This window comes from Biomphalaria glabrata, chromosome 10 (assembly GCF_947242115.1).
Source record: "Biomphalaria glabrata chromosome 10, xgBioGlab47.1, whole genome shotgun sequence".
NCBI classification, from domain to species: domain Eukaryota; kingdom Metazoa; phylum Mollusca; class Gastropoda; family Planorbidae; genus Biomphalaria; species Biomphalaria glabrata.
This window is the reverse complement of record NC_074720.1, coordinates 14,043,922-14,070,896: the sequence shown is the minus strand read 5'-3', so window position 1 is coordinate 14,070,896 and position 26,975 is coordinate 14,043,922. Positions and strand designations below refer to the sequence as shown.

The 26,975-nt window shown below is 31.9% G+C and overlaps 1 protein-coding gene across 4 annotated transcripts in view; it reads left to right on the top strand.

Annotated features, from left to right (window-relative positions):
- The window catches only part of LOC106074750 (myotubularin-related protein 13-like), a 53,989-nt gene extending 28,555 nt beyond the window's left edge, over positions 1-25,434 (top strand). For 2 of the 4 annotated variants that reach the window (XM_056043943.1, XM_056043945.1), the window contains exons 30-44: positions 1,626-1,664; positions 2,900-2,923; positions 3,961-4,121; positions 4,463-4,636; positions 4,749-4,853; positions 9,153-9,338; positions 11,024-11,250; positions 12,274-12,397; positions 12,640-12,864; positions 13,276-13,377; positions 13,692-13,893; positions 15,519-15,671; positions 16,502-16,632; positions 17,466-17,597; positions 18,146-25,434. In XM_056043943.1, coding sequence (XP_055899918.1) covers positions 1,626-1,664; positions 2,900-2,923; positions 3,961-4,121; positions 4,463-4,636; positions 4,749-4,853; positions 9,153-9,338; positions 11,024-11,250; positions 12,274-12,397; positions 12,640-12,864; positions 13,276-13,377; positions 13,692-13,893; positions 15,519-15,671; positions 16,502-16,632; positions 17,466-17,597; positions 18,146-18,244 — 2,084 coding nt within the window. In that variant the 3' untranslated portion in view covers positions 18,245-25,434. The remainder of the gene's footprint in view (positions 1-1,625; positions 1,665-2,899; positions 2,924-3,960; positions 4,122-4,462; positions 4,637-4,748; positions 4,854-9,152; positions 9,339-11,023; positions 11,251-12,273; positions 12,398-12,639; positions 12,865-13,275; positions 13,378-13,691; positions 13,894-15,518; positions 15,672-16,501; positions 16,633-17,465; positions 17,598-18,145) is intronic. The other 2 variants (XM_056043944.1, XM_056043946.1) reach the window with 2 other exon arrangements.
- Positions 25,435-26,975: the final 1,541 nt, after the last annotated feature.

Sequence of the window (26,975 nt, the reverse complement as noted above, 5' to 3'; positions counted from 1 at the left end):
TTATCTTTTTATATCTGTTTATACACTTTAAAACAAAAACCTCTATTAAAGAATGTCAAATTGCATTGTGCTTAAATATAAATATTTAATTTTTCCAAACTCTTCTTTTTTGGACACTACAGTTTTCTGGGGTAAGATTGGAACATTTCTAATTGTTCACTTTGAGGTTTGACCTAACTCCCTTTGGTTTAAGCTCATGTTTATTTGTTAACCCTTTATTTTATTGATTCACATTTTCTTAATGTGACTTTTTTGTGCTCTAGTTCACTGTCACTGTCTTTTAGTGTAAAGTAGGATACAATATGTATGCTCGTAGAGAGAAATATGATGTTGACATTGTAACGTAATGAAATGTAAATTCAAAATTAAATGTTTGAAGGTTAAAAAAAATTTTCATCTGCAAAGTAACTAGTTTTTAGTCATAGTTTTATGTCATGACAAGGTCATAGCTTTTTATCAACCTGTTCTCTCTTTCTAGTGAGAAATTTGAAATCAAATATTTAAACATACACAGGTTTTTTTAATACAATATTCTAACCTTTTCTAATTTACATATATGTATGCTCGCTATCACATTCTTTAATAGCATCCTTATTCTGTTGAACAGTGATTAAAGAACTATTCTAGTTCCTTGTTTTGTTCAATATTAAATATGCAATCCAAAACAGTTTTTAGCTGTAGCCAGTGGACTATGTTATCTGTATTTTCAAAACTAGATTCTTCACTACTTTTTAATTCAAACATTTTGTACCGTTGACAATATTTTGATACATTTATCTATCTTATGGGTTTCTGTGAAGTATTGGGCTCTTTTTCACTTTTATTTTCAACAAACTGTAGTTATGTGGTGGATTTTTAGTTGTTTGGAGCTAGTAGAATGCCTTGTTAAATCCTTTCACACTTAAAGTGGGTATTTGTACTTTTTTTTTATAATAGCCAATTTGTAAAAAGTAAATGAATGACAGGCTATATTTTATTCACTTTCAAAGCTCTTTTTCCTGGCATCACTTTCCTTTCTTATCTAACTCTGAGTTTATCCTAATAGTTAATAGACAAACACACATCAAAAAAAAAATTCTACATTTCATTTACAATTTATTTTTTTTAGAAAATTGTATGCTTAAAAAGAAATTAACATTTTTTATAAATTTATTATTGTTTTTAATAATAGATTTTAACTGCTACTTTATATTGAACTGAGGAATATTTTTTTCAAAGCTCATTATGTACACACTATTTATTTTATGAATTTTCCTAGGAAAGACAGACACATAAAAGTGTATTAGAGATGTTGATTTTTCCTGGGTGTTTATAGTTAATTTCATTTTATTCTTTTTTTAAACTTGATTTGGTTCTCTTTTTAAACAACTATTTATTTCATAGTCACAGTCGGCTTATTTTATAAACTGAAATATTTCTTACAAAAAAGATCACTTCAAATTTGCCAAATATTTCAATGACATTTTTATAAAAATAGATAGTAGGTGTTCTTGTTAGTTATTTAAATAGCCTGGGAGTCTACTTCACAATAGATCATCAACTTCATATAGTTTCACTTTTTTTTGTTTGCTTTTGAAATGTTGTTTTTTTTTAATCTTCCTGCCAAATATGTTCTGACCTTTCAGTTCTGACACTGCCTCGGCGAACAAACAGAAACTGGACATGTAATATCTTCGTTATTAATCCACTCGTCTCTAAACAATATCAGCCTGTTGGTTAGCTCCCTTTAACTCCCAAATTTACCTTTTTTCCAACCCCTTGTTAACCACCATTTGTTTTGTTTTGAAACTTGTTTTATAATTCATCCAGTAAAGAAAATATACAGTTTAATACTTTGTATTAATTTTTTTATACATAATACATTTGCTGTCATTTATTTTTAATTTATAAAGTATTTTCAAATTTCGGATTGAAACAGCCACAGGCTGATATTAGAATGAAGGCATGACATTTTTATTACTAACCAAATCAAATCAGCTATAAATCAGTCTGTGTGTCTTTAGATTTTTCTTTACAGTAATTACTAACTGAACAAGCAATGAATCAGTCTCAGTACTGGTACATAAACATACTTGAGACTGCCACAATTGATCATTAGTTTCGCTGGCAAACAGTTATTATCAAACTCCTTTGACTGTTTTGAAGCAAACTGAAATGAAGACCAAAATCAGCAATGCATTATTGGGAAGATATGAACATTGTTGTTGAGTTCATAAAGTATTACTCATTTTATACTTGCTCATGGGGTTCTTATACAGATGTGTCTCAGCTGTAGATTTTATTCTACTTTTAATCAACTTTATTTCACTGAGGCAACATTATTAATATTAGCAATATTGTATTTAGTAGATGTTGTCAATATGGCTAATTTCTCTTTTGTAAAATAAACAATAGCATGGGACATAACAATTTTCTTAAATTAACAGAAATGTAAACAATCACATTTATAGACAATATACTCTTGTTATGTTATGACAAAACAATTGGTATACTTTTATTTAATAATGCCTGGGATATTTAGTAAATCAACTCTCATTTCATACCACTCACATGATGTAATCATTTTTCGTGCTGGAAAACTGTCAAAATACAATTTTAGACCTCCATATCTTAATCGGTTACGCCATTGCCGCCTAAGATACAATGTTTGAATTGTATTGATATTGTATTGATGTCTTACCATCATGACATACAGTTACTCAAGATCTTAACTCAGTTTTGTGAATTCTTTTGTAGACAAAAAAAATATTTCTTCTGTTTTGACCAAAATGTTCGTTGTTGTTCAATTATTTAATTTGCATCACTGGAACATTAGTTGATTTAGTTTCAACATTTTATCAAGATAAAAAAAAATGCTCAGAATGTTTAAGTATCCAATTTTTATACATCCTTTCTTAAGGTACACTCAGGTCATCCAGCAAGGGTCAGATTCTTGTGTTTTTTAAACTCAAACTTATTATAAGTCTAAAATTATGTGCTTTAAATTTATTGAGTATTGGATATCTGTCAATTTGCTTTGAAAGAGCCCTCCATCTGTCAGCTAGACAGCAAGATATATCAGACATGGTCTGCCTGCACAGCTAATGTATTGTCAGCACAGGCTACCATGTTAAAAAATATTTTTTTTTGTTATTATATTTTTCTAAGTCTGTACAACAGCATGTTTTATTTTCTTCACTGTTTCAGTTGGCATGACTGCTTAGTTTATCTTTTAGCAATATTTATCCTTAAATAAACCAACTACTCTAGCTTTTAACTGTTGCTGAAATAAATATTTGAGGTTTGGTGAAAGAAATCAGTCCCCATAGCCTAAACTGTCCTTACTCCTCTGTTGATCAGTCTTATAGGTGGATGTTTAGGTTTTGTCTGATGTGGGTTAGAATTTGTCCGTAATGTAACTAGATTTGTTGAAGATGGCTGACCTTGATGCATGGGCGTAGATGTGTTTTAACAACTTCCAGAAAACCCTACCCCCCCAACAACATGAATTGGCTTTGACTGTACTTACCTCCAAGCACTTGTTTCTATCAGCTTATAATTACTGCCTTGTGTTTGCATTGTCTTGCTGAATGTCAACACAGTGAACATTAATACTTTATAGGATACAATAGTTACTTTAGGTCCTATTTGGAGATTTACTGCTTGCTGAATAAAGATTCCAGAATTTTGAATCTGATATTGTTAGTTTACATTTTTATATTTGTTGCCAGACCTAAGTCTAGTGGGTAACTACTATGAGTTGGGGAATTAAAGAAAATGTTGGGTCGTTGTGTTTACCCCACATGATCCTGTGAAAGACATCTCATATTTCATTAGAATATAAACAGACAGCAAGAACATACACTCCTGAAAAATTTCTTCACTTTTTTTATGGGATATTTTATTCATCAAGTGTAAAAGTTGCTCATTATAGTTGATAAAATAGTTGATAAAATAGTTTATGACATTCTTTTCTTGTAGCTGTGAATCGTATGGGCAGTCTCAGAGACAGGTCGCCTACTTTGAATCAGAGAGGGGCTAGAACACTCAAAGAGCCTAGTTATGGAGATGTGATCACCAACAGTATAAAACGCCTACACCACACATCCCTTTATGTCCTGGGAGAGAAAGCTCAGATGAAGGTACTAACCAAAGCCTTGAAAGTTTTATCTGGCCTAAATCATTTTATTTTAGTAAAGGATTTATTTAGTATAAATTTATTTTAAAGAGGTATTTTATTTTTCATAACAGGATTTCACAATTTTTTTTCTGAAATAAACCATTAAGTAGACTTATTATTGACCCCCCCCCCCCTAACCTTTTTTTTTATTTCATTAATTTACATCAACCTTTTCTCTTCCTAAGATTTTTGACACCCATTACCAAATATGCTTAAGTACCCCAACTATTATGTATACTTGAGAATATCTCATAAACCTTCCAGAGAAAGCTATTGTTGTGAAGCACTGATTTTTCTTTTCAGAGCATCAAATCAGATTCATTTCCTAAATGTGATTTCATTCCTGTGGACTTCTATGAAGTAAAACAGGTTAAGGCAAGTTTTAAAAAGTTGATGAGGGCATGTGTGCCGAGTACTATTCCTAGTCCAGATCATAACTTTCAAAAGTCTGTGGAAGAATCAGAATGGCTTTTGCAGGTTTGATGTTTTTTATTTTTTTTTGTCTATATAAATAGTTTGTATATTCTATTTTTTTTTTTAGCTTCCATTTTTTAGGTGACTTGAAACAAAATCATAATATTATTTTCAGCTGCAAAGTATATTGCAACTTTCTGGTGCAGTAGTGGACTTACTTGATGTCCAGGGTTCATCTGTCATGGTCTGTTTGGAAGATGGGTGGGATATAACAACTCAGGTATTTTCACATTTTGTGTGTGCTCTCTCTCTTGCTCTGCCAATTTTAGTTCTCAAAAAAGTTTAGACACTTTTAAAAATTTTGTTACATCATTGCTTTCATCTTTCTCAAAATATTTGCATAACATATTTTATTCCAATTTGTATAAACCATTTTTAGCAGCCCCTGAAAGGGGAAAAGACGTTATTATTTTTGTGTGGCCTGTCTGTCTGTCCAACCATCCCATTTAGATCTCAGAAACTAGAAGAGAAAATGAAATTCGGACATCATGATATTTTATAGATCATTCAAAGTTCTGATGCAACAGCTACTTTTTTCTTTTCCCAAAGTGAACCATCTAATTTTTTAAATTATATATGCAAGCAGATTTTTCAAAAAATTACACCACTTTAAAATGAAATACTTCAGGGGAAGTAAGTCTTTTAAAAAGGTCACAGACTTCTTCATTAATAAATCAAGCTTCATTCACAGATTCGCACATTGTTAAAATAAAAAATTGCATCTAAGGTCACAATGGAAATAGTATCAATAGATCATTATAAAATAGATTTTCCATTTATAACTAACTCATGGAATAGAATACTGATTCAAATGTTGTTTTTAAAAAGAATTTTAATACGAACTTTGTTTCAATTGTAAGTTTAAAAAAAAACGAACTACTTTTAAACAATTTGAACAAAATTTACATTTGTAATCCATTAAGAAAATAATTTATCTTCTGGAAGGTTAGGGGTGCAGATTTATTTATTATGTAAGCAGTAGTATCACATCAAGAAGTGAATCTGATGCGAACAGCATAAGTATAAAGTATAAATGCACTAAAACCCAGTAGTAGTTCTACTAATTAACTAATCCTGATCATAATATTGACCTAGATCTAGCTCTAGTAGATCTATTTTCTAGATTCTATTTCTAGATCTAGTCTAGATTAGGCTATAGATTTAGTTCTGGATCTTTATCTAGAGTTTATTTAGTCTAGACCTAAACTTAGTAGATCTAGCTCCTAGTCTAGATTGAGTAGATTCTAATTAAGATCTAGATTCTAGAATGACTAGATTGAGATCTAGTTTAGATTAAGAGTCTAGAATAATCTAGAACTAGTCTAGAAATCTAGTCTAGATTCTAGATGTAGATCTAGATTCTAGATCTATACTATATCATATCTAGAACTAGTCAAGAAATCTAGATCTTTTGTAGATCTAGATTCTATATATTATATTCTGGATCTAGTCTAGACCTATTAGATAAATAGATCGATTATGATCACGATTAGTAGGGGGGTTGAGGGGTGCGGTCTGCACCAGTCGACACCATTTTGGGGGTGACAACCAAGTTGGATAAATTATAACTTGGTAAAAGCAGACACACGAGAAAAGATAAATAATAAAATCTCTAGATATATGCCCAAATATGCCTTGACACATCTAGATGGTAGTTTAAGTGTAAATGATACAGCACAATGTTATACCATTTAAAGTATAACAAAAGAAACCTGTTCATATGATGTTAAGTCTGTTTATAATTTTAATTAAATATTGTTGTAAAATTTGCAATAACATTTGAATAAATGTAATAAACATTGGGATTTTGCATTTGAGTAAAAATCAATAAAAGTAGGTAATCAGCTCACTGTATTGGTTCAACAAAAAAAAAATAACTAGCTATAGTGTTCATTGGAATATATTTCAAGAAAGTTGATGGGCAGGGGTGAAACCCTGAGCTACCGCACTAGGTGCCACCGACACTGTATCAGGATGTTTACATGCTGATCTTAGATGATCACTTAACGCTACTCTACTTATTCCAGAAGAGTTAGAAGAGTCTTATCAAAGACGACGTGTTGCACTGTTTGCTTTTATGTGAAAAATAACGCCAATTTAAAAAAAAAATTTTAAACGATCAAAACAAGAATATGACTTGAATATATTTCTCGTCCATTGGTGAATTTGATGGGGGCCACCTCTGAGTTTGTGTGATAACACAATCTCTCTTTGTAATCTTGTTTAAAAATGAAAAAGTTACCTCATGCTAATACAGTAAATTACTATCTGTATGGGATGTGTACTATTTTAAATTCATACTAGATTTCTAAAGAGGTAGACAAAAGATCCTGATTTTTCCTGATCCGCCTTTTTTTTCTTTCTAAAAAACAATTTTATTAAGACTGAGCTGGACACTGTACTAAAGTGGCATTGGATTAAAATCCATTTTTATAGGCCATTCTATTTTTCCCTTTTATATTCGCACAGTTGTTGTACCCCTCAAGTACAACTATGAATCATAAATCATGCACTAGGAACAATTTTGGACACTCGTGCCAACAGAAATCTGACATCTTGTTGTTGTTGTTTTTTTTTTGTGATAAACTTAAAAAACTTATCTCGTTCAGACTACTAGTTTATGCTCCTGTATTTGCGACGATGAATTTATAATTGATGAGCTGAGGCAGGTATATTACAATGAATAGCGGAAATGATCATGATCTGTATACCATTTCTCGATAACTTTGCTCAACAGTGGTATATGATCTGGACTCTGATATGTTAACTTGTTTGTTATTGTAAAATAAAGCATAATCCGAAAAAAAAAGCTCGAAATACAAAAACCATTGACAGTGGAACTTTTTCAACGTTCTGTACACTTTCATGATAATCATCGTGATTGTATTTTGGAGTATTGTTTCCACAATCATCTGACATACACAGATTCAGAGTTGCCTGCTAATTTATCCAACAAATGAAGTTAGTCACTTAAACAATGACTTTTAAAAAAAACAGTAAAGCAGTGTTTCTCACATTCCCGGGTGGCGACTCCCTAGATAACATTTTCTTTTAAGCCAATAGAAGTTAGAGCCCAGAGGAGCGATGCAGGCCTCAACAGTGAGACCCTTGAGTTTTTAAAGAATGTAATAAAAAAAAAAAGAAACTTAGTCATAATTTTATAGGTTTTATTTTTCATTTATATTAATTTAACACTGTGTATAGAATCCAAAGTTATGTCATGAAAGTTCACTAGAACATTGGTTTTTTTTTTTTCTTTTTTTTTTCGGAAATTGTGTTGCCTACATAATTTTTAAGTGTTGTAAAAAAATATTCCTGGAGATAGAACTGTAGTTGCGTCAGGTTTCCTCTCAAGTCAGCAACGGGTCTGAACCTTTTTTTGGCGCCCCCCCCCCCTTGTTGTTGGTCGTTTGTTGGCTTGTAGCTCCAAACAAGTAGTACAAATGAACCGATGAAGGCGTTTTATATTTTTTGATAAATAAACTTTGAATAATTTCAACTAACTTCTTTGTGAACAAAAACTCAATATAACTGTTATTATTCACGATTTAACTTGAGATGAGATATTGATCTAATAGTAATGAAATAAACTGATGTTTAAACAAAATCTAGCTCAAAACAAAAAAGATGAAGTCTTTACTGTTTCATGTCTTAAGATCGTCTCACATTTGTACTAGGTACGTTGATTTAATCGTCACTGTTTAACCACCAACAAATCACTCCACCTCTTCTCACCAACGCTTAGGAAACACATACACTCCATAACACACTCCAGAACACCCGTTTATGTCAGGACGTTGCGCTCTCCCCCCTCCATATGAGAGGAACTAACGCCCCAAACCCCCCCCCCCCCCCCCCCCCCCCCCCCCCCCCCCCCCCCCCCCGGGCGGGCCATTGGACTCAAAACAAAAATTACAAACAACCCGCGAAAATTTAATGCCAGAAATAAATAGACGCTTTTGGAAAAATCCCATTGGAATCCCTCGGCCCCTGCTATATTTTATTTGTTCTAGTTTTTTAAATAATTTCTTATGTACGAATATCGTTTATATTTTCAAAGAATAATGGAATAATTAGAATTTATTTAAAATGTTTAATTTTTTTTATTTAATAATTTTAAAAAAAAGTAACCATGGAATAATGATTTGGCCACCCCCTAAAGTCGGCCGCCTGCTTGCACAATAGGTAGCAGCGGCCCTGTCTATGAATAGTAACAAATGGTCCAATATAGGTTCATTTGAGATTAGTTTTATGAATGCCTTTTATATGTGACTGTGTCTAAGTATATTAGAGTAGGTCTGGTCTAGAGAAGCTGACTATCATTTTGTTAGTAATACAAGCTTTATTTCCCTTCTTGTGTTTGTATGGATCAGTGCTTTAGAAATACTCAAGAAATTACATCCCAGATTGAATGTTGTTGTTGTTGCTATTGGTAATTATAATTACAAGAATTCCATTGAGACTTAGAAGATATTAATAGGCATGTAAGTGATAGCTTGTGAACAACTTTGTCTGACAGATTGTCTCAGTGTCTCAGGTATTGATGGATCCTTACTACAGAACTATTGATGGCTTCAAAACACTGATAGAGAAAGAGTGGCTAAGCTTTGGTCATAGATTTAGCCATCGAAACAACCAGACTGCAGCAACACAGACCAGTGGGTTTGCCCCCATCTTTTTACAGTTCTTGGATGTTGTCCATCAAGTGAGTTAATATTATTCAAACAGTTTCTGTTTTTTTTTAGAGCTGAAAACTTTATCCAACTTCAAATGAGATCATATTATTAACATAATAATTATATTAACATAATAATTTGTGGTTTGTGGCTTGCTAACTTTTATTCTGAAAATTCTATTACTTGAAACTAATATTCCTGTTCAATAGCCTTGAAGATAATTATTTAAATATATTTAATATATATGAAATAAAGTTAGTAAAATTAAAATCTGTGAACAATTTTTTTTTTGTTTGAGTATCAACAATGTCAAATTGCAGCCATTAGCTATGCCTTAAAGATAAAATCTAAGCTATTTTTTCAGAAGCTACATTGTTTAGCTAAATTAAAATATTCTTATATTCTGAAATTTTAGGCAGTAAATGGTAAATGTCCCACTTTGAGGCTGTATGGGCTCACTCCTTTCAGGAGAAAGACCAATGTGAACTGGGCTTTTGAATATAAGATGCTTAAATGATAGGTGTAAACTTGGCTCCGTATTGCTGTTCCTAACAATCCATAAGAATTTACATTAGAGAAAAAAGTCTGGAGCAGCAGTTTTGCTATTTCTATCAAAGGCTTTATTGCAAATAAAGCCAACTACTTAATGTCAAAGGTACTCAAACCATTCATTTTAGCTGGAAAAAAAAAGTGTACACACTTTTCAGCTCAGGTACATTCTGGTTATAAGCATTCACATGCAGTTAGCTTGTTCTTGAAAAACTAAATGCCTTATATAATGAGGTGTGTGGTGTAGAAATCTGCAAATGTGACTATAATTATAATAGTCGATTACTCTTAAATTTAGATAGCATTCATCAACACATATATACTAAAATAACAAATAGCACCACTTATACTTTAAGTGTTACAAATATCATAATACATAATATCCCAAAAAACAATTTAAACCAGAAAGACATAAAAATATAGATATTTTAAAAAGACAATACCTCCTTTATACAACTTTACAATCAAATGTTTAAAAAAAAAACATTTGGTTTAAACCAGGTAGCTATCCATTGATTTCAACACTGTTAGATGCATGAACATATTTTGATGTGTATTTACCAATTCACCCACCAAGAATTTGTACTTTTGTCATCATTTATTGATATTATCATTATATGGACATCTAGATCTAATAATAGACCTTGACTTCTGATTTAAGATCTAATCTAGATCTCCTTCTATATCTAGAATCTAGATGTAATCTATATTAGAATTAGATTTACATAAAAAATAAATTTTTTAAAGCTTAGATATTCTTTCAATAAAACTGAAACAACTTTAAATTTACTCTGTTATCATATAATTCGGAACACTATGCTTGACTACACCCTGTTTTTTTCAGTCTAGTCAAGCCAAATTTACATCTATTTATTTTTTACTTCGAAAAATTATAACGGTCAAACTAGAGTTTTCCCCCATGTGGCCAACGAACTAGTAATTCTTTTCTCAGCAATATACATCAACTATTAAAATTTTAGGAAAATCGTTAGAGTCGTTTTTGAGATCAGCTGTCTGGGTTTCTGGATCCAGGTTCCATGAAGGAATGACTTGAATACAGGTATTGTATTAAAAAAAAGGAACATTTTTAAGGTAGTTTTAAAGGAAAGAAAAACATGAAATAATAGTAATACAAAAATTGACTGTTCCTTTAATTTATCAACAGATCCACCATCAATTCCCTTTATCCTTTGAGTTTAGCCAGTATCTATTGAGGTACTTGGCCTACCACTGTGTCAGCAACAGGTTCAAAACATTCATGCTGGACTCTGAGCTAGAGAGAGTAGAATCTGGTTGGCTGATGGAAGACGTGAGGGTGTCATCAGTCAGTGACACTAAAAGTGAGGATATACCAGACTTCTTGATCAAGCCTACAGCTTTGCCAGACAGCAAGTAAGTTGTCAATATAGAGTGAAAAGGCAGAAATGTAACTAAGGGAGTTTTTTTTTTTAAATGCCTTAGGATTTGAAACAAAATATTATTGATCACCCACATAGCTTGGCTTACTCTTTGAAGTTATATTGTTTAATTAAATAAACAAATCTGATCTTAATATCTACTATTTTAAACTTACTTTCATTCTGAAGAATATTGGGTTAAGGTTGGTTCAAACAATTAACTTGTGTATATGCTCTATAAATTGTTGATGAATCCTACCAGCCTTTAACCCCCTATATCTAAATGTCCCTTCACCTGAGCTCCTGAGAAATATGCTCCCCCCTTCCTCTTTTTTTTTACTGTCTTTTTCAGCTTTAGATGTAATAAAAAATCAAAGTTTTTCTTATCAATCAAGCGTTCACTTTCTCTTTTAATTGAAGTAAATCATTTTTCAGATAAACTTTAGGCTTATTACTAGTTGAGACCTATTGGTTCATGTTGATTGCACATTTTTAGAAATTTTTATCATAAGACATAAAACCACTCCAATTCAACAAGGGAAGATATTTGCAATGGCTTAACATGTGGTTTATTTACCACTGGAAAAAAGTGAGTAAGGTACCCCTTTCTGACCTTGCCATCAATAGGGCAGATAATGTTAAGGTCATTTCTTAGCTAATGGTTAACAAGGACTTCATGTGGCTTGACTTATGCCAGGTACTCACTACAGTTGGGTGGACAGGGAAAGTGTCCTAAAAATCATGAAATTCAAAATTCCAGTCTTCACTAAAATTCAAACCCAAGACCTCTGGGTTGAAAAGTCAATTGCTTTACCAGCAACACCATGCCCCCTATTAACCTTGTTTGGTGATTTTTGGATTCTGATACATTTCTTTTTTCATATAATATCATGTACTGAAGAAATAGGTACAACAGCATAGAGGCTGAACTAGGCAATGATACTTTGGAAATTACTGGACAAAAATTGGTAGAGAGGTTTGTTGGAGTCAAGCATTCTCGTGTTGTTCTTCTCCACAGGCAAAACTCTACAGACTCCAAACATCCAACCTATGGAGCCTCACTCTGGGATCACTTGGAGAAACTCAACAAGCAGACACCTATATTCTTTAACTTTGCCTATGCCATGGAAGAACAAGATCCTGTTAGTATTTGTTTTGAACTAAAACTTTAATAGATTTAATTTATCACCTGTTTTAAGTAACTTTAAGACAAGTTACAGTAATGTTAGATATGATATAGTGAAATTAACCATCATGAAATGAACAATTGGTCTGCTAGTGACATTTTTAAAGATAAAGTATTTGATTATTTATTTTACCCAAGGATATTTTAAATCATAACTCCAATGTGTCTTAGATATAATTCACTATTTGTCTCTTACAGGTTCTGAGGCCTTACTCAAATGTGTCTAAATTGAGGGTCTGGGATTTTTACATAACTGAAGATCTGCACAGAGGCACACCTTATGACCTTGACATTGATGAAAGTGAGATTCTGGGTGAGGACATTGAGGCTGACACTGGTGGTGCCCCCAGGAGGCGGGTCCTAAATGGTTGCTATCATAGTGTATTCCTGCAGCAACCAGATTTCTTCTGGACCAAAATACAAGTATGTTTCAATTTCACAGTATTCTGTTTATATTCTCTTCAGAACTATCTGCCCTAAGATATAAAATCTCAAATTGGTTTTTATGGTGATAAAGAAATAATTTGATCTTCCAAATAAACATTTTTTTTTGTCTCATTGTTGAGTTCTCTAGTTTTAGAGAATCCAGTTTCATTGGTCTGAATTTGTTTTGGCCAAGTAAAGTGAGACAGTTTTCTTTTGGATCCATGTATGATTTTTATGATAATAATATAATTATGAATATTATCTCATCAATGTATACGATTTTTTAATTTAAAAATACAGTCTTATGATAACTAATTGAATAAGGATCTTTGTAAAATAATCTAGTGTTGTGAATTTAAAAAACTGGTCACAGTAAAATTATTGTCTTTTTATCTGGCAATGTTACAGGAGATTAATAGGCTGGAGACTGAACTCGGAATGAAGCCTTCCAACTGGAGGGCAGTGTTTGACAGATTGGAGTGTCCTGGGAGAGACCCATTCCATCGTCAGGTAAAAAAAAGTCTATAAACACAGCTATACTATTATTGTGGATATGTTTGAAAATTATTGCCAGATTTGTTAAATAACAACTTAACTAATGTATATCTATAGCAACTGGGAGTTGTTATATTAAATTATTTGTGAAGGTCCTAATAAATTTGAGTAAAAAATGGAAATAGTAATTATTAAGTTTTACAAAACTAAAAGGAAATTGCACCCATAATAGCTTTTACTACTAGATATCACAAATCTGAAAATGTATTGTTTTTTTCAAAGCATTGCTCTCTCTTTTTCTTTTTTAATAAATGTTTTGATACTTTTAGGTATCTTTGAACACACAGCTTATCCGATCACATGGCCGCTCAATTCACAAGCGTTCAACACTAGAGATCCTTCTGAGGGGCAAGATGCTTGGGGAATCTGCCCGCATGTTCTCCCAGCCTCACAGGTTTGAAAAGCATGCCTACACTACCTCTACATACTGTGACTTGTGTGGTCAGATCCTTTGGGGACTCAGCAAAACAGGTAAACTAAAGTGATTTCTTGCTCAGATCTTAATGGAACTTTTTTTTAATGCTAGAAGTTTGAGATAATTTCACACTATTTAAGTAAAAACAAATAATTCATCAATTTTGCCATCACCTGCTGGGAAGCGTGGTCGAGAGGCCAAGTGCGCTTGAACTTGGCTTGGCTACCTAGAAGGGGGCTCGAGGTTCAACAACCGACTCGGGCAGAGTTGTGTTTAATGAGCGCCTAAAGGCAGCACAGAAAACCAACTCCTAGATACCCCCTCCCCCCACTGGTCCACAAATGAAATTGGATCAAAAGCGCTCTGAGCATGCTATAAGCATGAAAGTAGCGCTATATAAAAGCTATAATAATAATAATAATGGTAATACTTCACTGGCACAAAGACTTAGACTAAATAGACTAATTGAAAAAGTATCGTATATCACTCAAACACAGCTATCATCTCTTGAGCTTTTTCATGAAAGATGCCTTTCCAAAACACTCAGGATTCTTAAAGACAACCTGCACCCATTAAACCACTGTTACATAAGATCTGAACGAAGTTGTTGTCTCCTTTCTATTAGGACTAAAACAGAAAGATATAAAAACTCCTTTATCCCACTTTCGGTCAGAGTGTTACAAGATCATCTGTCGTCATCGAGAAGTACATAGAAGTCAAATTCATAAAGCGCTGGTTGTGAATGTGTGTGTGTTTCGTGTGTGAATGTTGTTCCAATTTTTCATCTTTATTGTTTATTGTTATTGTACAGTAGTTACGCTGAAGTTGTCAATTGTAGTCAAACTGAATTTCCATTTGATTGGATCAATAAAAATTATCTTGTGTTATAAAAATTATCTTGTCTTATAAAAATGATCTTTTCTTATCTTAATTTCATTTATTAAGTGGTTTGTATGTGTTTTTAATGTTTATTTTTTTATTTTTCATTTATATAAAACTTTTGAAGTTGTGAAATTTTCTTTCTTACTTGAGTGAAACAGAAACAGTGTGAAGTTTTCTTTCTTACTTGTGTGAAACAGAAACAGTGTGAAGTTTTCTTTCTTACTTAAGTGAAACAGTGTGAAGTTTTCTTTCTTACTTAAGTGAAACAGTGTGAAGTTTTCTTTCTTACTTGTGTGAAACAGAAACAGTGTGAAGTTTTCTTTCTTACTAGTGTGAAGTTTTCTTTCTTACTAGTGTGAAGTTTTCTTTCTTACTTGAGTGAAACAGTGTGAACATCTCTTTATCTCTATCTCTTTGTATTTGTATTATTATGACTTGACTTAATCCTTTTGACATTGAATCATAGTTCCTCAACAGTATGTCACCATCAGACTCTGTTCTGTGCAATGAGTTGGTTCATGTCCCTCTGCTTCTGGACCTTTTTGCTGAGATCAAATTGTAGTAAATGGGGTTGAACCTTGTCTATAATTTTGGTTCAATGTTTTCCAATTCATGCAGAGTTTAGTTTAGGGAGGTTTTCTTATGCATGAAATCTATGCACGACTGCACCGGTAAGGGTAAAGCTGAAGTTCTTTTTCTGATCTACATTTTCAGTGACTGTAGGAGACCTTTCGAGAATGAGTTCCCATTAGTCATCTAACCTTAAAACTAGAAATGAGTATTTGTCATTGACTTTCAGGTCTCAGATGTGCTGACTGTGGCTACAACTGTCATGACAAGTGCCAACACAATGTCCCTAAAAATTGCCAGAAGTTAAAAGCTGTTGAGGACACAGGACTGGTGTCACCCAACCAACAAGGCAACGGTGGCCCAGCATCCAATTCTGTAAAAGGTATCCCTGCCTTTCCTTGCTTTTTCAATCACTGTTTTGAAACAATCGTAACCACTTGAATCACAAACCATTTAGTGCATTTTTTAAAAGATTTTTTTTAAAAGATAATATTTTTCTGATTCCAGATCCAATCATAATATGTAATTTTTTATTATTATTTCAAAATTAATTAATAATCTAAGTTTTTAAAAGAATGCTGAAATAATTCAGTAAACCACAGTCTAAAATGTTTTTGACATATTGAGTTAATGACACTTAAATTATTTTTTTAGATTGAAATTTTACTTTTTTATTTTAAGTTCATTAGTGAATTTGATTAAAGATAACAAATATGTTTATAAGCAAACATGTTTTAGTAGTTCTCAGGAACAAGGTTACAAGCTAATTTAAGAATGGAGTAATGGCTAAAATTCCTTAAAGCATTTTTTTAATGTTTTTTTTTTTTTTTGCTTTTATTTTTGCTGATCTATTGCATCATGAATATTTATGTAGGTGATTATCTAGTTTTGGTAAATTATTTACTAATCTCTCAATTAAATCAATAAAAATTAACTTGCAATATAATCTATGGATTATTTCAGTTCATATGATTTATAACTTAACATTTCCTTAATAAATTTATTTCTTATGTCTTGTTGTAATCATTTTGTTACAGTCATCAAAAGTCTTTAGTTTTTATTCATTAAAGATCTGATTGATTTTAAAAAAGTTCATTTCACTCTTACTAGCTTTTAATTATTTATTTTTGACATTGATTGAAAATAAGTTTAAAAAAAAAACTCCTCTGATAGTGATAGCATTGATAAAGTTCACCTTTTGTCCACTCCTAGCTCCTGCCACCAACTTTGAGCCTGTGAGTGTGGTAGAACATCGAACACTTGAGGGCTACCTGAGGAAGCAAGGGGCTGTGTTCAGGCAGTGGAAGTCAAGATATTTTGTCTTGGACTCCATGAAACATCAGGTAACATGTTCATGTGATGTTTTGGGGTAGTTACTTTTTCATTTGCAATGCTTAGGAAGTGTGAAGCTCTTAAGAGCCAGGGAAACACTGAATTCAATGACTGAAATTATTGCTTGTTATCATGTAATACTATTTTACAGTTCTCTATATATAGAGCTAAAGCACTAGACTTTCAGCTAGATCTAAATAAGATACTGTCATACTTGTTGTTATGACACCCAATGTTACCAATGAATAATTTGCTTACACAATTGACTACTACACAAATAATGTATTCATATGATTAAGAACATTGATTATTGATTTTTTTTTAACATAGATTTAGTTAGTGAATGAACTGTGAAATGTTAGACATTTAGATCTATATAACATAACTAAACACAATTGAAAAGACCAAACTCAAGATCATATCTAACATGGCTTTTTGTTTTGTTTTTTTTTATTTACGTTAGCTTTTTTTTTTTTAAAATCAACATGGATGGTTTTATCTTTCTTAAATGTCTTAATTCAAAATATAATACTCTTTACAAAAGAATTTGTTTGGAACAAATAGTAGAAAAACATTCAAAATTGTAGCAAACCAAAATTAGTACATTTTTAATATAAATATCAGCAGAGTATATTGATAATAAAATGTAATAGCCAGTAATTAGCAGAAATGATCTTACATGTTATCAGAATCTAATTAATTAGTTATGTAGTAACATTATAAACTAATATGTAGTAAAATTATAATTATACATATATATGATTCTCATTAGTGAAAGGTGTTTTTGAAATATCCTGTCCAATTTTGTTCATTGTCTATATTCTCTGCTGTCTTGTGTTCATAGATGCGCTACTATGACTCAAGGGATGACCCTAACTGTAAAGGTTTTATTGACCTTGCTGAAGTGGAGTCTGTCACACTTATCAAGAATGTACCTGGAGCGCCAAAGAAAAATGAAGATAATTCATTTATTGAGGTTTTTACTAAATTTTTTTGTTTTAGGTCTTCTACTTTCTTAATGAAACTCCTGCCAATATATCATAGCACACTTTAAAGTTCTTCCTGATATTTTTTTCTTCTAAAAGTAGATATACAATATATATGTATAAATAGCTGTTGTAAAAATTCCTAAATCTAAAATCAAGCTGTAATAATATTACATAATGATTACAAGATAACGCATAAAGTTTAGCTTTGTTTAGCCTGATATTTAAATGACTTGTAAAAGCATAACTTACAAACTTAGTTACTTCACTTTTTTTTAAAATTAACTTTAATTTAAATGCATTTCAAGTAGATGTATAATTAACTGTGAGAGCTTTTGTACAGTCATTATGAATTGTGTGTGTGTTCTGGGTCTTATTTTATTTTAAGTGTTTCTATTATAAAGCACATAAAATCTTAAAGTTGGTTTAAAGTTAAATTTTTGTTTAACTCAGAAGTAGAGGTAGAAAATAATTTTTAAAAAATGTGTAAACCTGTTAGTAGAGAGAGGAAATAATTGTAACTATTTTTTTATTTCAGATTCGTACTGTTAAAAGAGTGTTTAATTTCATGGCTGACAGTTCAAAAACGGCAATAGATTGGGTGGACAAGCTCCAAGGCTGTATACAGCGAGAGTAATAGGTCACACCCCTATCCCTAGTTAGCAATAGAAACAAGAGTCAGTAAATCTGACTTAGCAGCCAGTTCTAATGGCACACCCTGTATCATTTTGACGGACATTGTTATTAGTGTGGGGAGTCACAGACTTATCTTTAATTCTTAGAGAAACCTGACAATGTTGATGTATTTTTTTCTGTAAATATGTCAAGACAAACGTTGCAGTTTTTTAAATAACCTGCCGTCATTGCTGCCTGATTTTTTGGTGTGTGCTGTTACATGTTTATTTAAACACTTGGTGTCCTATTACAGTGTTTGGCCAGTTAGGGTTGGCAAAGGTCATTTGTTATATAGCACGAGAGACCCTGACCCTGCAGCAGCTGTTCAACCCTGTTTGTCATCTATTTCATGGATGTTTTCACATTGCTCTGATGATAGGATGTTCATGAAACAGGGGATAGGAGAAATAAATAGTGCTACTGTTGGATTTATAATTAGAATAGATGTTGAGAACAATTTGAATACAAAACCAGTGAGAGCTGAGGGCAGACAATGAAACTTGATGAGTTGGACCTGAAGATTTACTGTTCTGGCTTGTAAGTTTGACTTTTGTTGTTTTTTTCACACTGTTACATCTTTGAGATCTGATGAGACTTTAAAAACAAAAAATAAGCCAGTCATCAAATTTTTTTGTGTGAGATTTTTATTATTGGAGGCATTGAAAGTACTTGCTGTCCTCTGTTTTAGTTCTTATGCTAGATCAAATTCATACCAGTGCTCCTTCTTCCCTAGTACCATTAGAGAATGGAATGAGTTGCCGGAATCAGCCATGAAACCCAATGAGTTAGCAGAGTTTAAGTCTCTAGTTAAAATGCATGACTAGATGAGACAAGTAATCATCTTCTTGTTTAAAGGAGCATCAGTAATTTATCAGATAAATTCATTGTGCTTATTTATTGTTTCCTTTCTTTGCACTTCACAAGTAGCTTTAGCGTAAGTCATAAATGTAGTTTATAACTAAAAACAAATGTATATAAGTAAATATATACAAATTTGTGTATAAAAATATGTTTTACAAGAATATATTTGGATGATTTTAGAAGAAAGAATATTTTACAATATGGGCTTTTTTTTTTTTTTAATTGATTTTATTTTTCCTACATTTAAAATAGGCTTTGATTTTAATACTATTTTCTGATTACCTTTTTATTTTCCCTCAAGATCATTACAAACTTTACTTCTGTCAATTTTTGGTTGAATTTTTTTTTTTAATGTTTAGATTCATTCTTGAAAGTGAAAAGATATTGGACATACAAACCCAACAGTTGCTCATTATTCCTATTACATTTTCCCATTGACAATCATTTGCCAAACAAAATTTTTTTTTACCAATGTTATTGAACATCAATCAATGCCTATAATGATGGATTCATCCTCAGTGTGTTAGTAGATATGTATTTTCAAGAGGGTCAGTAAATCTATATATTATTTTGCATTCAATAATAGATTTTCTCATGTTTGTTTCTGTACTAGATATTTAACAATAGATTAAGGAATCCCATAGAGGATGCTTTTACATAAAATAACTTTGAATGTAACCAGTGGGGGGGGGGGGGGGGGGGGTTGGATTGAGGAAAATATAAATCCACGTCCATGATTGGCTACAAATTAAAATATATTAATTGTACCCATCTTTCCTTATTGTGTAAAAAAAAAATATTTTGTTTAATGTGAACAAAAGTCATAGAGTCTAGATTTGAAAGAAAGGTGTATAAATACATTTTATTTTATTCAAAAGGTTAATGCAGCTTCTAAGACCTTTTTTTCGAAGGCTCCTTGGCTGCTTGTGTTAAATATGCTTCAGAAAGTCTTCTTTCCAGTCAGACTTGTATAACATTAAGATTCCTTGAGGGATTAGCAATCTGCTTCTGAACACCTCCACCTAGTGCATACATTTCATTAGAATAGACTCACTAAGAAGCATTTCTGCTCGGTAGCCCTTTAATAAGAAACTAAATAATTTTGTAAATTCTGTACCACATATTCATTCTTTCTACAAGACCAGTATTTAATAAATTGTGCTCTTCTAGGTAATATTGACCAACTTAAACTAATCTACTATGTAACTATTTAATACATTTCATTCATGGCATTCTTCAACATGCTGTTCCCCTATGTTTTTTGTTATATTAATATTTATTGAATTTTTTCTAGAAACTGTGCTGTGACTTAAATGGGATTAAAATTCCCTGACATTGTTTTTTTTTATCCTCTGTGTAATATTTTGTCTGTTGTATTTTTGATGACAAATGTACAATTTTGTATCTTCTGTTGTTCATTTTTACGAGAACTTTTAGTAGAAGAAGACAATATGTAAACATGCTTTGTATATATTTGCTTTAACTTGTACAATGCTTTGGTTTGTTTTTTTTTTGTGCAAATACTCATTTTGCTTTATTGTTTAGGGATGAACTATTGGTTTTTCAAAGCCCATTGACAGGCCTGTACATTTCTTAGTCCTCTCTTGTGTATACTGTAGGAAAATATTAGCCCTTGCCATGTGACAACATTGTTTTAGAATGTTATTTGCTGACTGACTGGGCTGTGATGAGGTGTGCTATATTTATCATGTTAGCGTTGTTTTTGTCTTGTGTGAGTGTGTCAAGACTATGATGACTTAAGAGGCTGAACTGGGCAATGATACTTTGGGCTAGACTATCCATTAATATAATATGCTTTAAATGAATTATGTCTATAGTACATTACTATATTGACTATGCATCATTGTCAAGTTTTTGTTTTGTGCCATGTACCTTAATTTGCACTTAGAAACCCATAAGCGTGTGAGGTTTATAGCAATCACTGGACCTGGCTGGTTATTCCTAAAGCTGGTAGTCATGCCAAGTAGAAGTTTTTTCGTTTTTTTTTAACTACATTTCTGAGTCTGTTTTGCATAATCTTAAATTGTCTAAAAAAATATCATAATAGTTCAACATAATATTCTAGAGATCATTTTTGACAGGTTTTTTTAGAATGATTATGTGAATGTAATTTTTTTTAATCATTGACAGAAAGAAAGGGGATTGAACAAGATTGTTATATTCTTATAGGAACAGTGTTTGTAAACCTACTCATTAGAAAATTTTGGTTTTGCAAATAGTTTTTATGCAAATGATTGTAATATATTTTTAGACAATAACAAGTAAGAAAGTTTAATACATAATTTGTGACATTTTGCACAATTTCAAAGTGTATATTAATTTTGCTCTTTAGCTGCTAAATTATTGTAACCATTTCTGAGTGCCGGTACTTTCTTTTATAATATTATATACAAAGAATAGTGACACACTGACCTAAAGATATATATATATATATATATATATTAACAAAAAAAGAGATAATGTTATAAATATCTCAAAAATCTGTAGACAGGAATAGGGTTAGATATATAAATGTATATGATAATGTTTTTTGAGACAAACAAGCCAATTTTTAGTAAGTAATTATCTCAAAGACAGGAGAAAATTTAAAACCCAAACTAGTCATCTGTGAAAATTTGGATAAAATAATTTTAAAAAATAAGACTACACCAGTGTTTCCCAAATTTTTTTAATTAACAGAACACTTCACATATTCTAAGTATTTAGTGGAACATTTAGGTTATTTTTTAGAGGGGTTAATTCATGTGGTGGCCTACTAGTTAATTATTCCAGTAGTTCATGGGACACCTATTCAGGCCTAGTGTTTGGGAAACACTGCCATGCATCATACATTCGAATCTGGTTAATTGGACCTCATCAGGATATGATGGTATTGGTCCTAATAACAGACTGATCTGATTAACTAGATTTGAATATATATATTTTATACAGGCAATGTTTTTAGTATCATAAGCATGCAATACAATCTTGTAAGCAGGTTTTTTTTTTTTTTCAGTTTCATGAACTCATAAAAAAGTACTATGATAAGGACATTTTTTGGCAGCATTTTTACATCTTTGTGGAGTTAATGTTAAATGGTTTTTTTTTAAAGTTGATTATTTTTTATTCAATAGTGTCCACTCAATGGGATGAGACAATGTTAAAAAGAAATTAGAATATCTGGATATATACTGTACAAAAAAAAGTTGATGAATGTTAGATATTGATACTGTTCTATACATTGTGTTAGAATCTATCTAGAAATGTATACTGTATTCAAGAAAAGGTCTGTCATGTTTTTTTAGTTATATAATATCATTGGATTACTTTTAAACTAAACTAATTAAAATAGAAATTAATTTTTCCAGCCTGGAACTAAATATTTGATGAAAGCTGCACAAGTTGTTCGGTATGTGACGTTTTGGCGCAACCGTTTTGGCCCAAAACCTTTTGGCGCGTGATCCTTAAAGGATTACGGGCACAACATGGCCTAAATTGTGCTGATGTGCCTAAACTCGTGACTCAAACCCCCTTTTGGCGCAAGATATTCTGACTATAATTTAAGAAACACATAACTTTTATAAGGTTTTTTTCACAAAATATAATATTATAGCCTATGTATAGTATAAATTCTATCTCCATCCACCAAATCTGATTCCAACCTGAGACCATGGTAGTGACATGCTTCCTTCTCCACCCTAGATTATATGTGAATTCTGCCAAGCGCATTAGATTACATCCATTGAATTCTATTTCCAAAAGACATTTTAAAAGCGTATTGACATTAGTTTAATGTCCGCTCAAGCTAAGAAACTTTTAAGAGATTACTTTATTTGAATAAATATTTTGGGTAAGTGCTCTTTGGGTTAAACATTTTCCCTTGACGCAGATAAAGACAAACAACTGAAGACAGTACCTACACTGAGCATATTTTAAATATAGAGGGCTTGTTTGTTTTGTTTTTTAAATGTGCCTCTTAATAAACAAACATGCACAAGTCAAAATTTGTTAGAAAAATGATGTGAAAAACAAACATGCACATACATTCAATAAATGATAGTCACATTGATTAATGGACATAGTGTGAACTATGGATAGCTGCTTGGTCGTGTGGTATTATCTCTAGAAATGTGGTCTTGAAAGTCCCAGGTTCAAACTCTTCCCGACGAAATCCTCTGGCAGGTTTGTGTTAGGATGCTATGATCCTTAATTCTGAGGGAACATTCAAAACATGTAAAATATACAAATTATGAAAGGTCAGACCTCGACTTGGGACCATGATATTGACATACTTCCCCCACCCCCATAAACTAAATGTGAGGTGCACATGATGACATTCATTAGTTGTCTTTTTTATTTAGTTACAAATTTTAAAAAATCATTTTTTTGTTTCCACTTAAATTTGGGTCAAATTTATATATCATTGTCTTGTTGTGATTTAGAAAATATTATAATCCTCATTTAGGTTGTAATGGGATTTAACAATAATTACCCCAAAAACGTAAGTACCAAAAATAATGGACAAAAATGTCTCTTGTTCTCTACATGAAAAATATGTTAGACACAAACACACATACTAAATATAGATATGAATCATTCTTGTTTAAAGAAATAATACAATGGATATAAACAATGTGATCAAAACATTTTTTGTCCCCTGCGCCAATATGACCATCGCGCCAAAACGTCCTGCTTGTCAAGTTGTTTATACTGTATAAGTTGTTTATACCGCTAGTAGAAAAAAATGTTTGTTTCTGTATGTCAACACTCTAGTTGTTTCCTTGCTGCATGCTTCATGACATACACACATGGTGGCTTGTAATGTCATTTCTCTGTACTGTCATGGTTTGTTTTAGCTCCACTTTTTTTTGTCTAGCAGCTAGTAGTGCAATTTTGATGATGTAAATATAATTTATTCCTTAGTTGAACACTTTCTGGCCATTGGCAATGTTGGTGACTTGATTGGAAGTCCTGTGACCTTCTTTCCCCCCATCTTGGCCCCATACTATTGGAAAGGAGACTGTATATAATATTTGCTCACTTGTACAAAGAATAAATATGATATGAAATGACTCATTGTTTTAATGATCATGGAATGAGCCAGACTGTTGTTTTTTTTAAATACCATTTTGTCTTGAGTGTTGTGTTTTGTTTTTTAATGTTTTTTGTTTTTGTTTAGACACTAAATTTGTGAAAGTAAACATAAGCTTTTTATCTAGGTATGTATCAATTTAAATCATAAGCTTATTCTGTTGAATTATTTACCATTTACACTGGTTCTAAGCCTTCTATGGAGCTCATTGGTTTTAAAACTACTCTTTTTTGCTAAACCAACTCGATAGAATTTAAAATATTTATATGCTATTTTTATTCATGTAAACAAACAAAAAAACACTTCTGGTATATCAATCAGTATACTAAATATCGCACCTAGGAATGTTGCATGAAGAACTGTCACACTTTTAATGTTTTTTTTACTATTGATCAAAGTCATGTATGTTTGGACTCTGTCCTTATAACATCAAGTTGCACATTTCTCCTACATATAATATTAAACACTAGTTTTCTCAACATAAATAAATATCTCAAGACATGTAATAACAATGACTGTTGCAATGCTTAAATAATTCAGAAGGTCATATGTATAGATCATTGTTACTTCTTTACTCCAAATGGCTGAAAAGAACTATAAAACACAATGAGTAACAAGTGTTACATTCAATTACTAAATTCTTCCCTTCTTTAAACATCCATTTATTTATATATATTTTAATAGATATTTGTTGATATTTTTGAATAGGAATTTATATAAAACAAGCCCGTTATTTATTGTTTAAAAATCACAACTAAGATAGAAAATAAATGTTACAATTGTTTATATTTGTTGAAACACAAGAAGCTGCTAAATTTGCATTTCATTGAACCATTTCAAGAAAAAAAAATAGTGTTTTTTTTTCTTTGTTAATTTTTTTTTTGTTCACATTTGAGTGCATTAATCAAATAGTGTAGGTTTCCCAAGCTATATGCTTGTTTATAAAAAAAAATCTTGTGGTTAGTAGGCTCATGTGTTTGAGGTTTAAAAAAAAAAGCAAAGATTTACTATTCCTGTGTAGTGTTTACTCAAATGTATGCATCTTTTTTTTTTAATTATGACATGAAGGAGGTCAAAGCCATGCTGTGTAGCCTGGCACTGAGAAAGTTGTATACAATGTATTTGTTGTTTTACATTAGGTGTCTGAATGTATTCTCAGTCTGTGTACAAATGAGGATTAAACCAACTGTTCTATACAATTCTTGTCTTGTATTCTTGTCTACTGTAACCTTACCCTTTCTTCAGGCATGGAAATGTAAACAAACAAAGGTAGAAGTGAAAGTTGTTCAGAAATTTAAACAATGGAGTCATTTATTTCACACTACAAATTGTAGTGTGACTGGTTAGGTAAGTTGATAAGAGCGTCATACTAGTAACACCAAGCTCGTTGGTTTAAAACCCCCATACTAACTTTTTTTTTTTTTTTTTTAATTTCAATGACATGAAAGTTAATGGTTAGGGTTAAGACATAAAACTTTTTTTTTCTCACAATTCACTCAAAACACCGCATCAATAAACTGCAAATCGAATCAGACAACAAGTTGTACTCTGTTTTCTACGCAGGAGTCGTTTCTTAGAGGAGCCAGAAAAGATTCTATGGCCAACAGGTGTGGTCACCTACGTCTCCACTGTCCAAGCTGTCAGGCTCTTTTCTTCTTGCTAAACGTAATGTGTACTTCAATGCTGACTACCGAAAGTCAATGTAACCTAGTCATGGACATATAACTTGTTTATTGAAATTATATGTAAAATACATGTACAGTTCTAGCAATACCCAATAGAACAATACCCCATAGATTGAATAATAGTTGCACATTAATTAAAGTCTATACTTCAACTCTAGAAACTAAAACTCTTGACTATCTTGGACAGAAAACAAACAAAATCACACTGTTTAACTAATAGTCATATTCCATTCAAAAAAAAAACATCACACAAAACAAAATCAATCTTAAAGTAAAAAACCCAAATTGCCTCCCTTAACAGAAGCCAGTAGAAAATATAAAACTAAAAGCAGCTACTTCAGATTTCCGAAAAAGAAACAAACTTACCTTTCTGCCAGAGGCGTCACTATTTGGTACGATCCTCACCAGGTGACACCCTAATAAGAATAAATAAACGTTGGCGAAAAATACACATCAAAACAATAAAATCTCTAGATTTATATATGGTAGAGTATTTAACTTAAAGATACTTTCCCCATACTAAAATTAAAGAGATGACTGTTACTTAGATTCCTTGTTCGGATGATTGCGCCTTTTGTTGCACACACTGGAGCAGAAGCTTCAACTTTCCGTCAATGAATTTGCCGAGGAAGCTGCCTCGTTTATTCTATCTTTCAAACTTAAAAAAAGTAGGAAATGTTCCGAAAAAACAAATTCAGCTCCACAAATCAATGTGAATGGCTAGCTCCATTTTACGCAGGCCGCGGCAGGCCTACCTAGGCAGCACATTGCCCGACGACGCTTCACTGACTGGAAGCAATAGACAACTTCGCTAAGCCAACAGCACTTTTGGTTGCCTCCAGTTCAGAGTATGGCGGAATGGGTCTCTTTACCTCCAAAAAAATCAATGTTTATAAAGCAGTAGTTCTCACCACACTTGTGTATGGCTCTGAGACCTGCGTGCTCTATAGAAGGCATCCAAGGCTTCTCGAGCTCTTCCATCAAAGGTGCCTTCGCTTCATAATGGGCATAGTGGGTAAGACTAGCTTACAAATAAGCGTGCTGCTGATGACCGG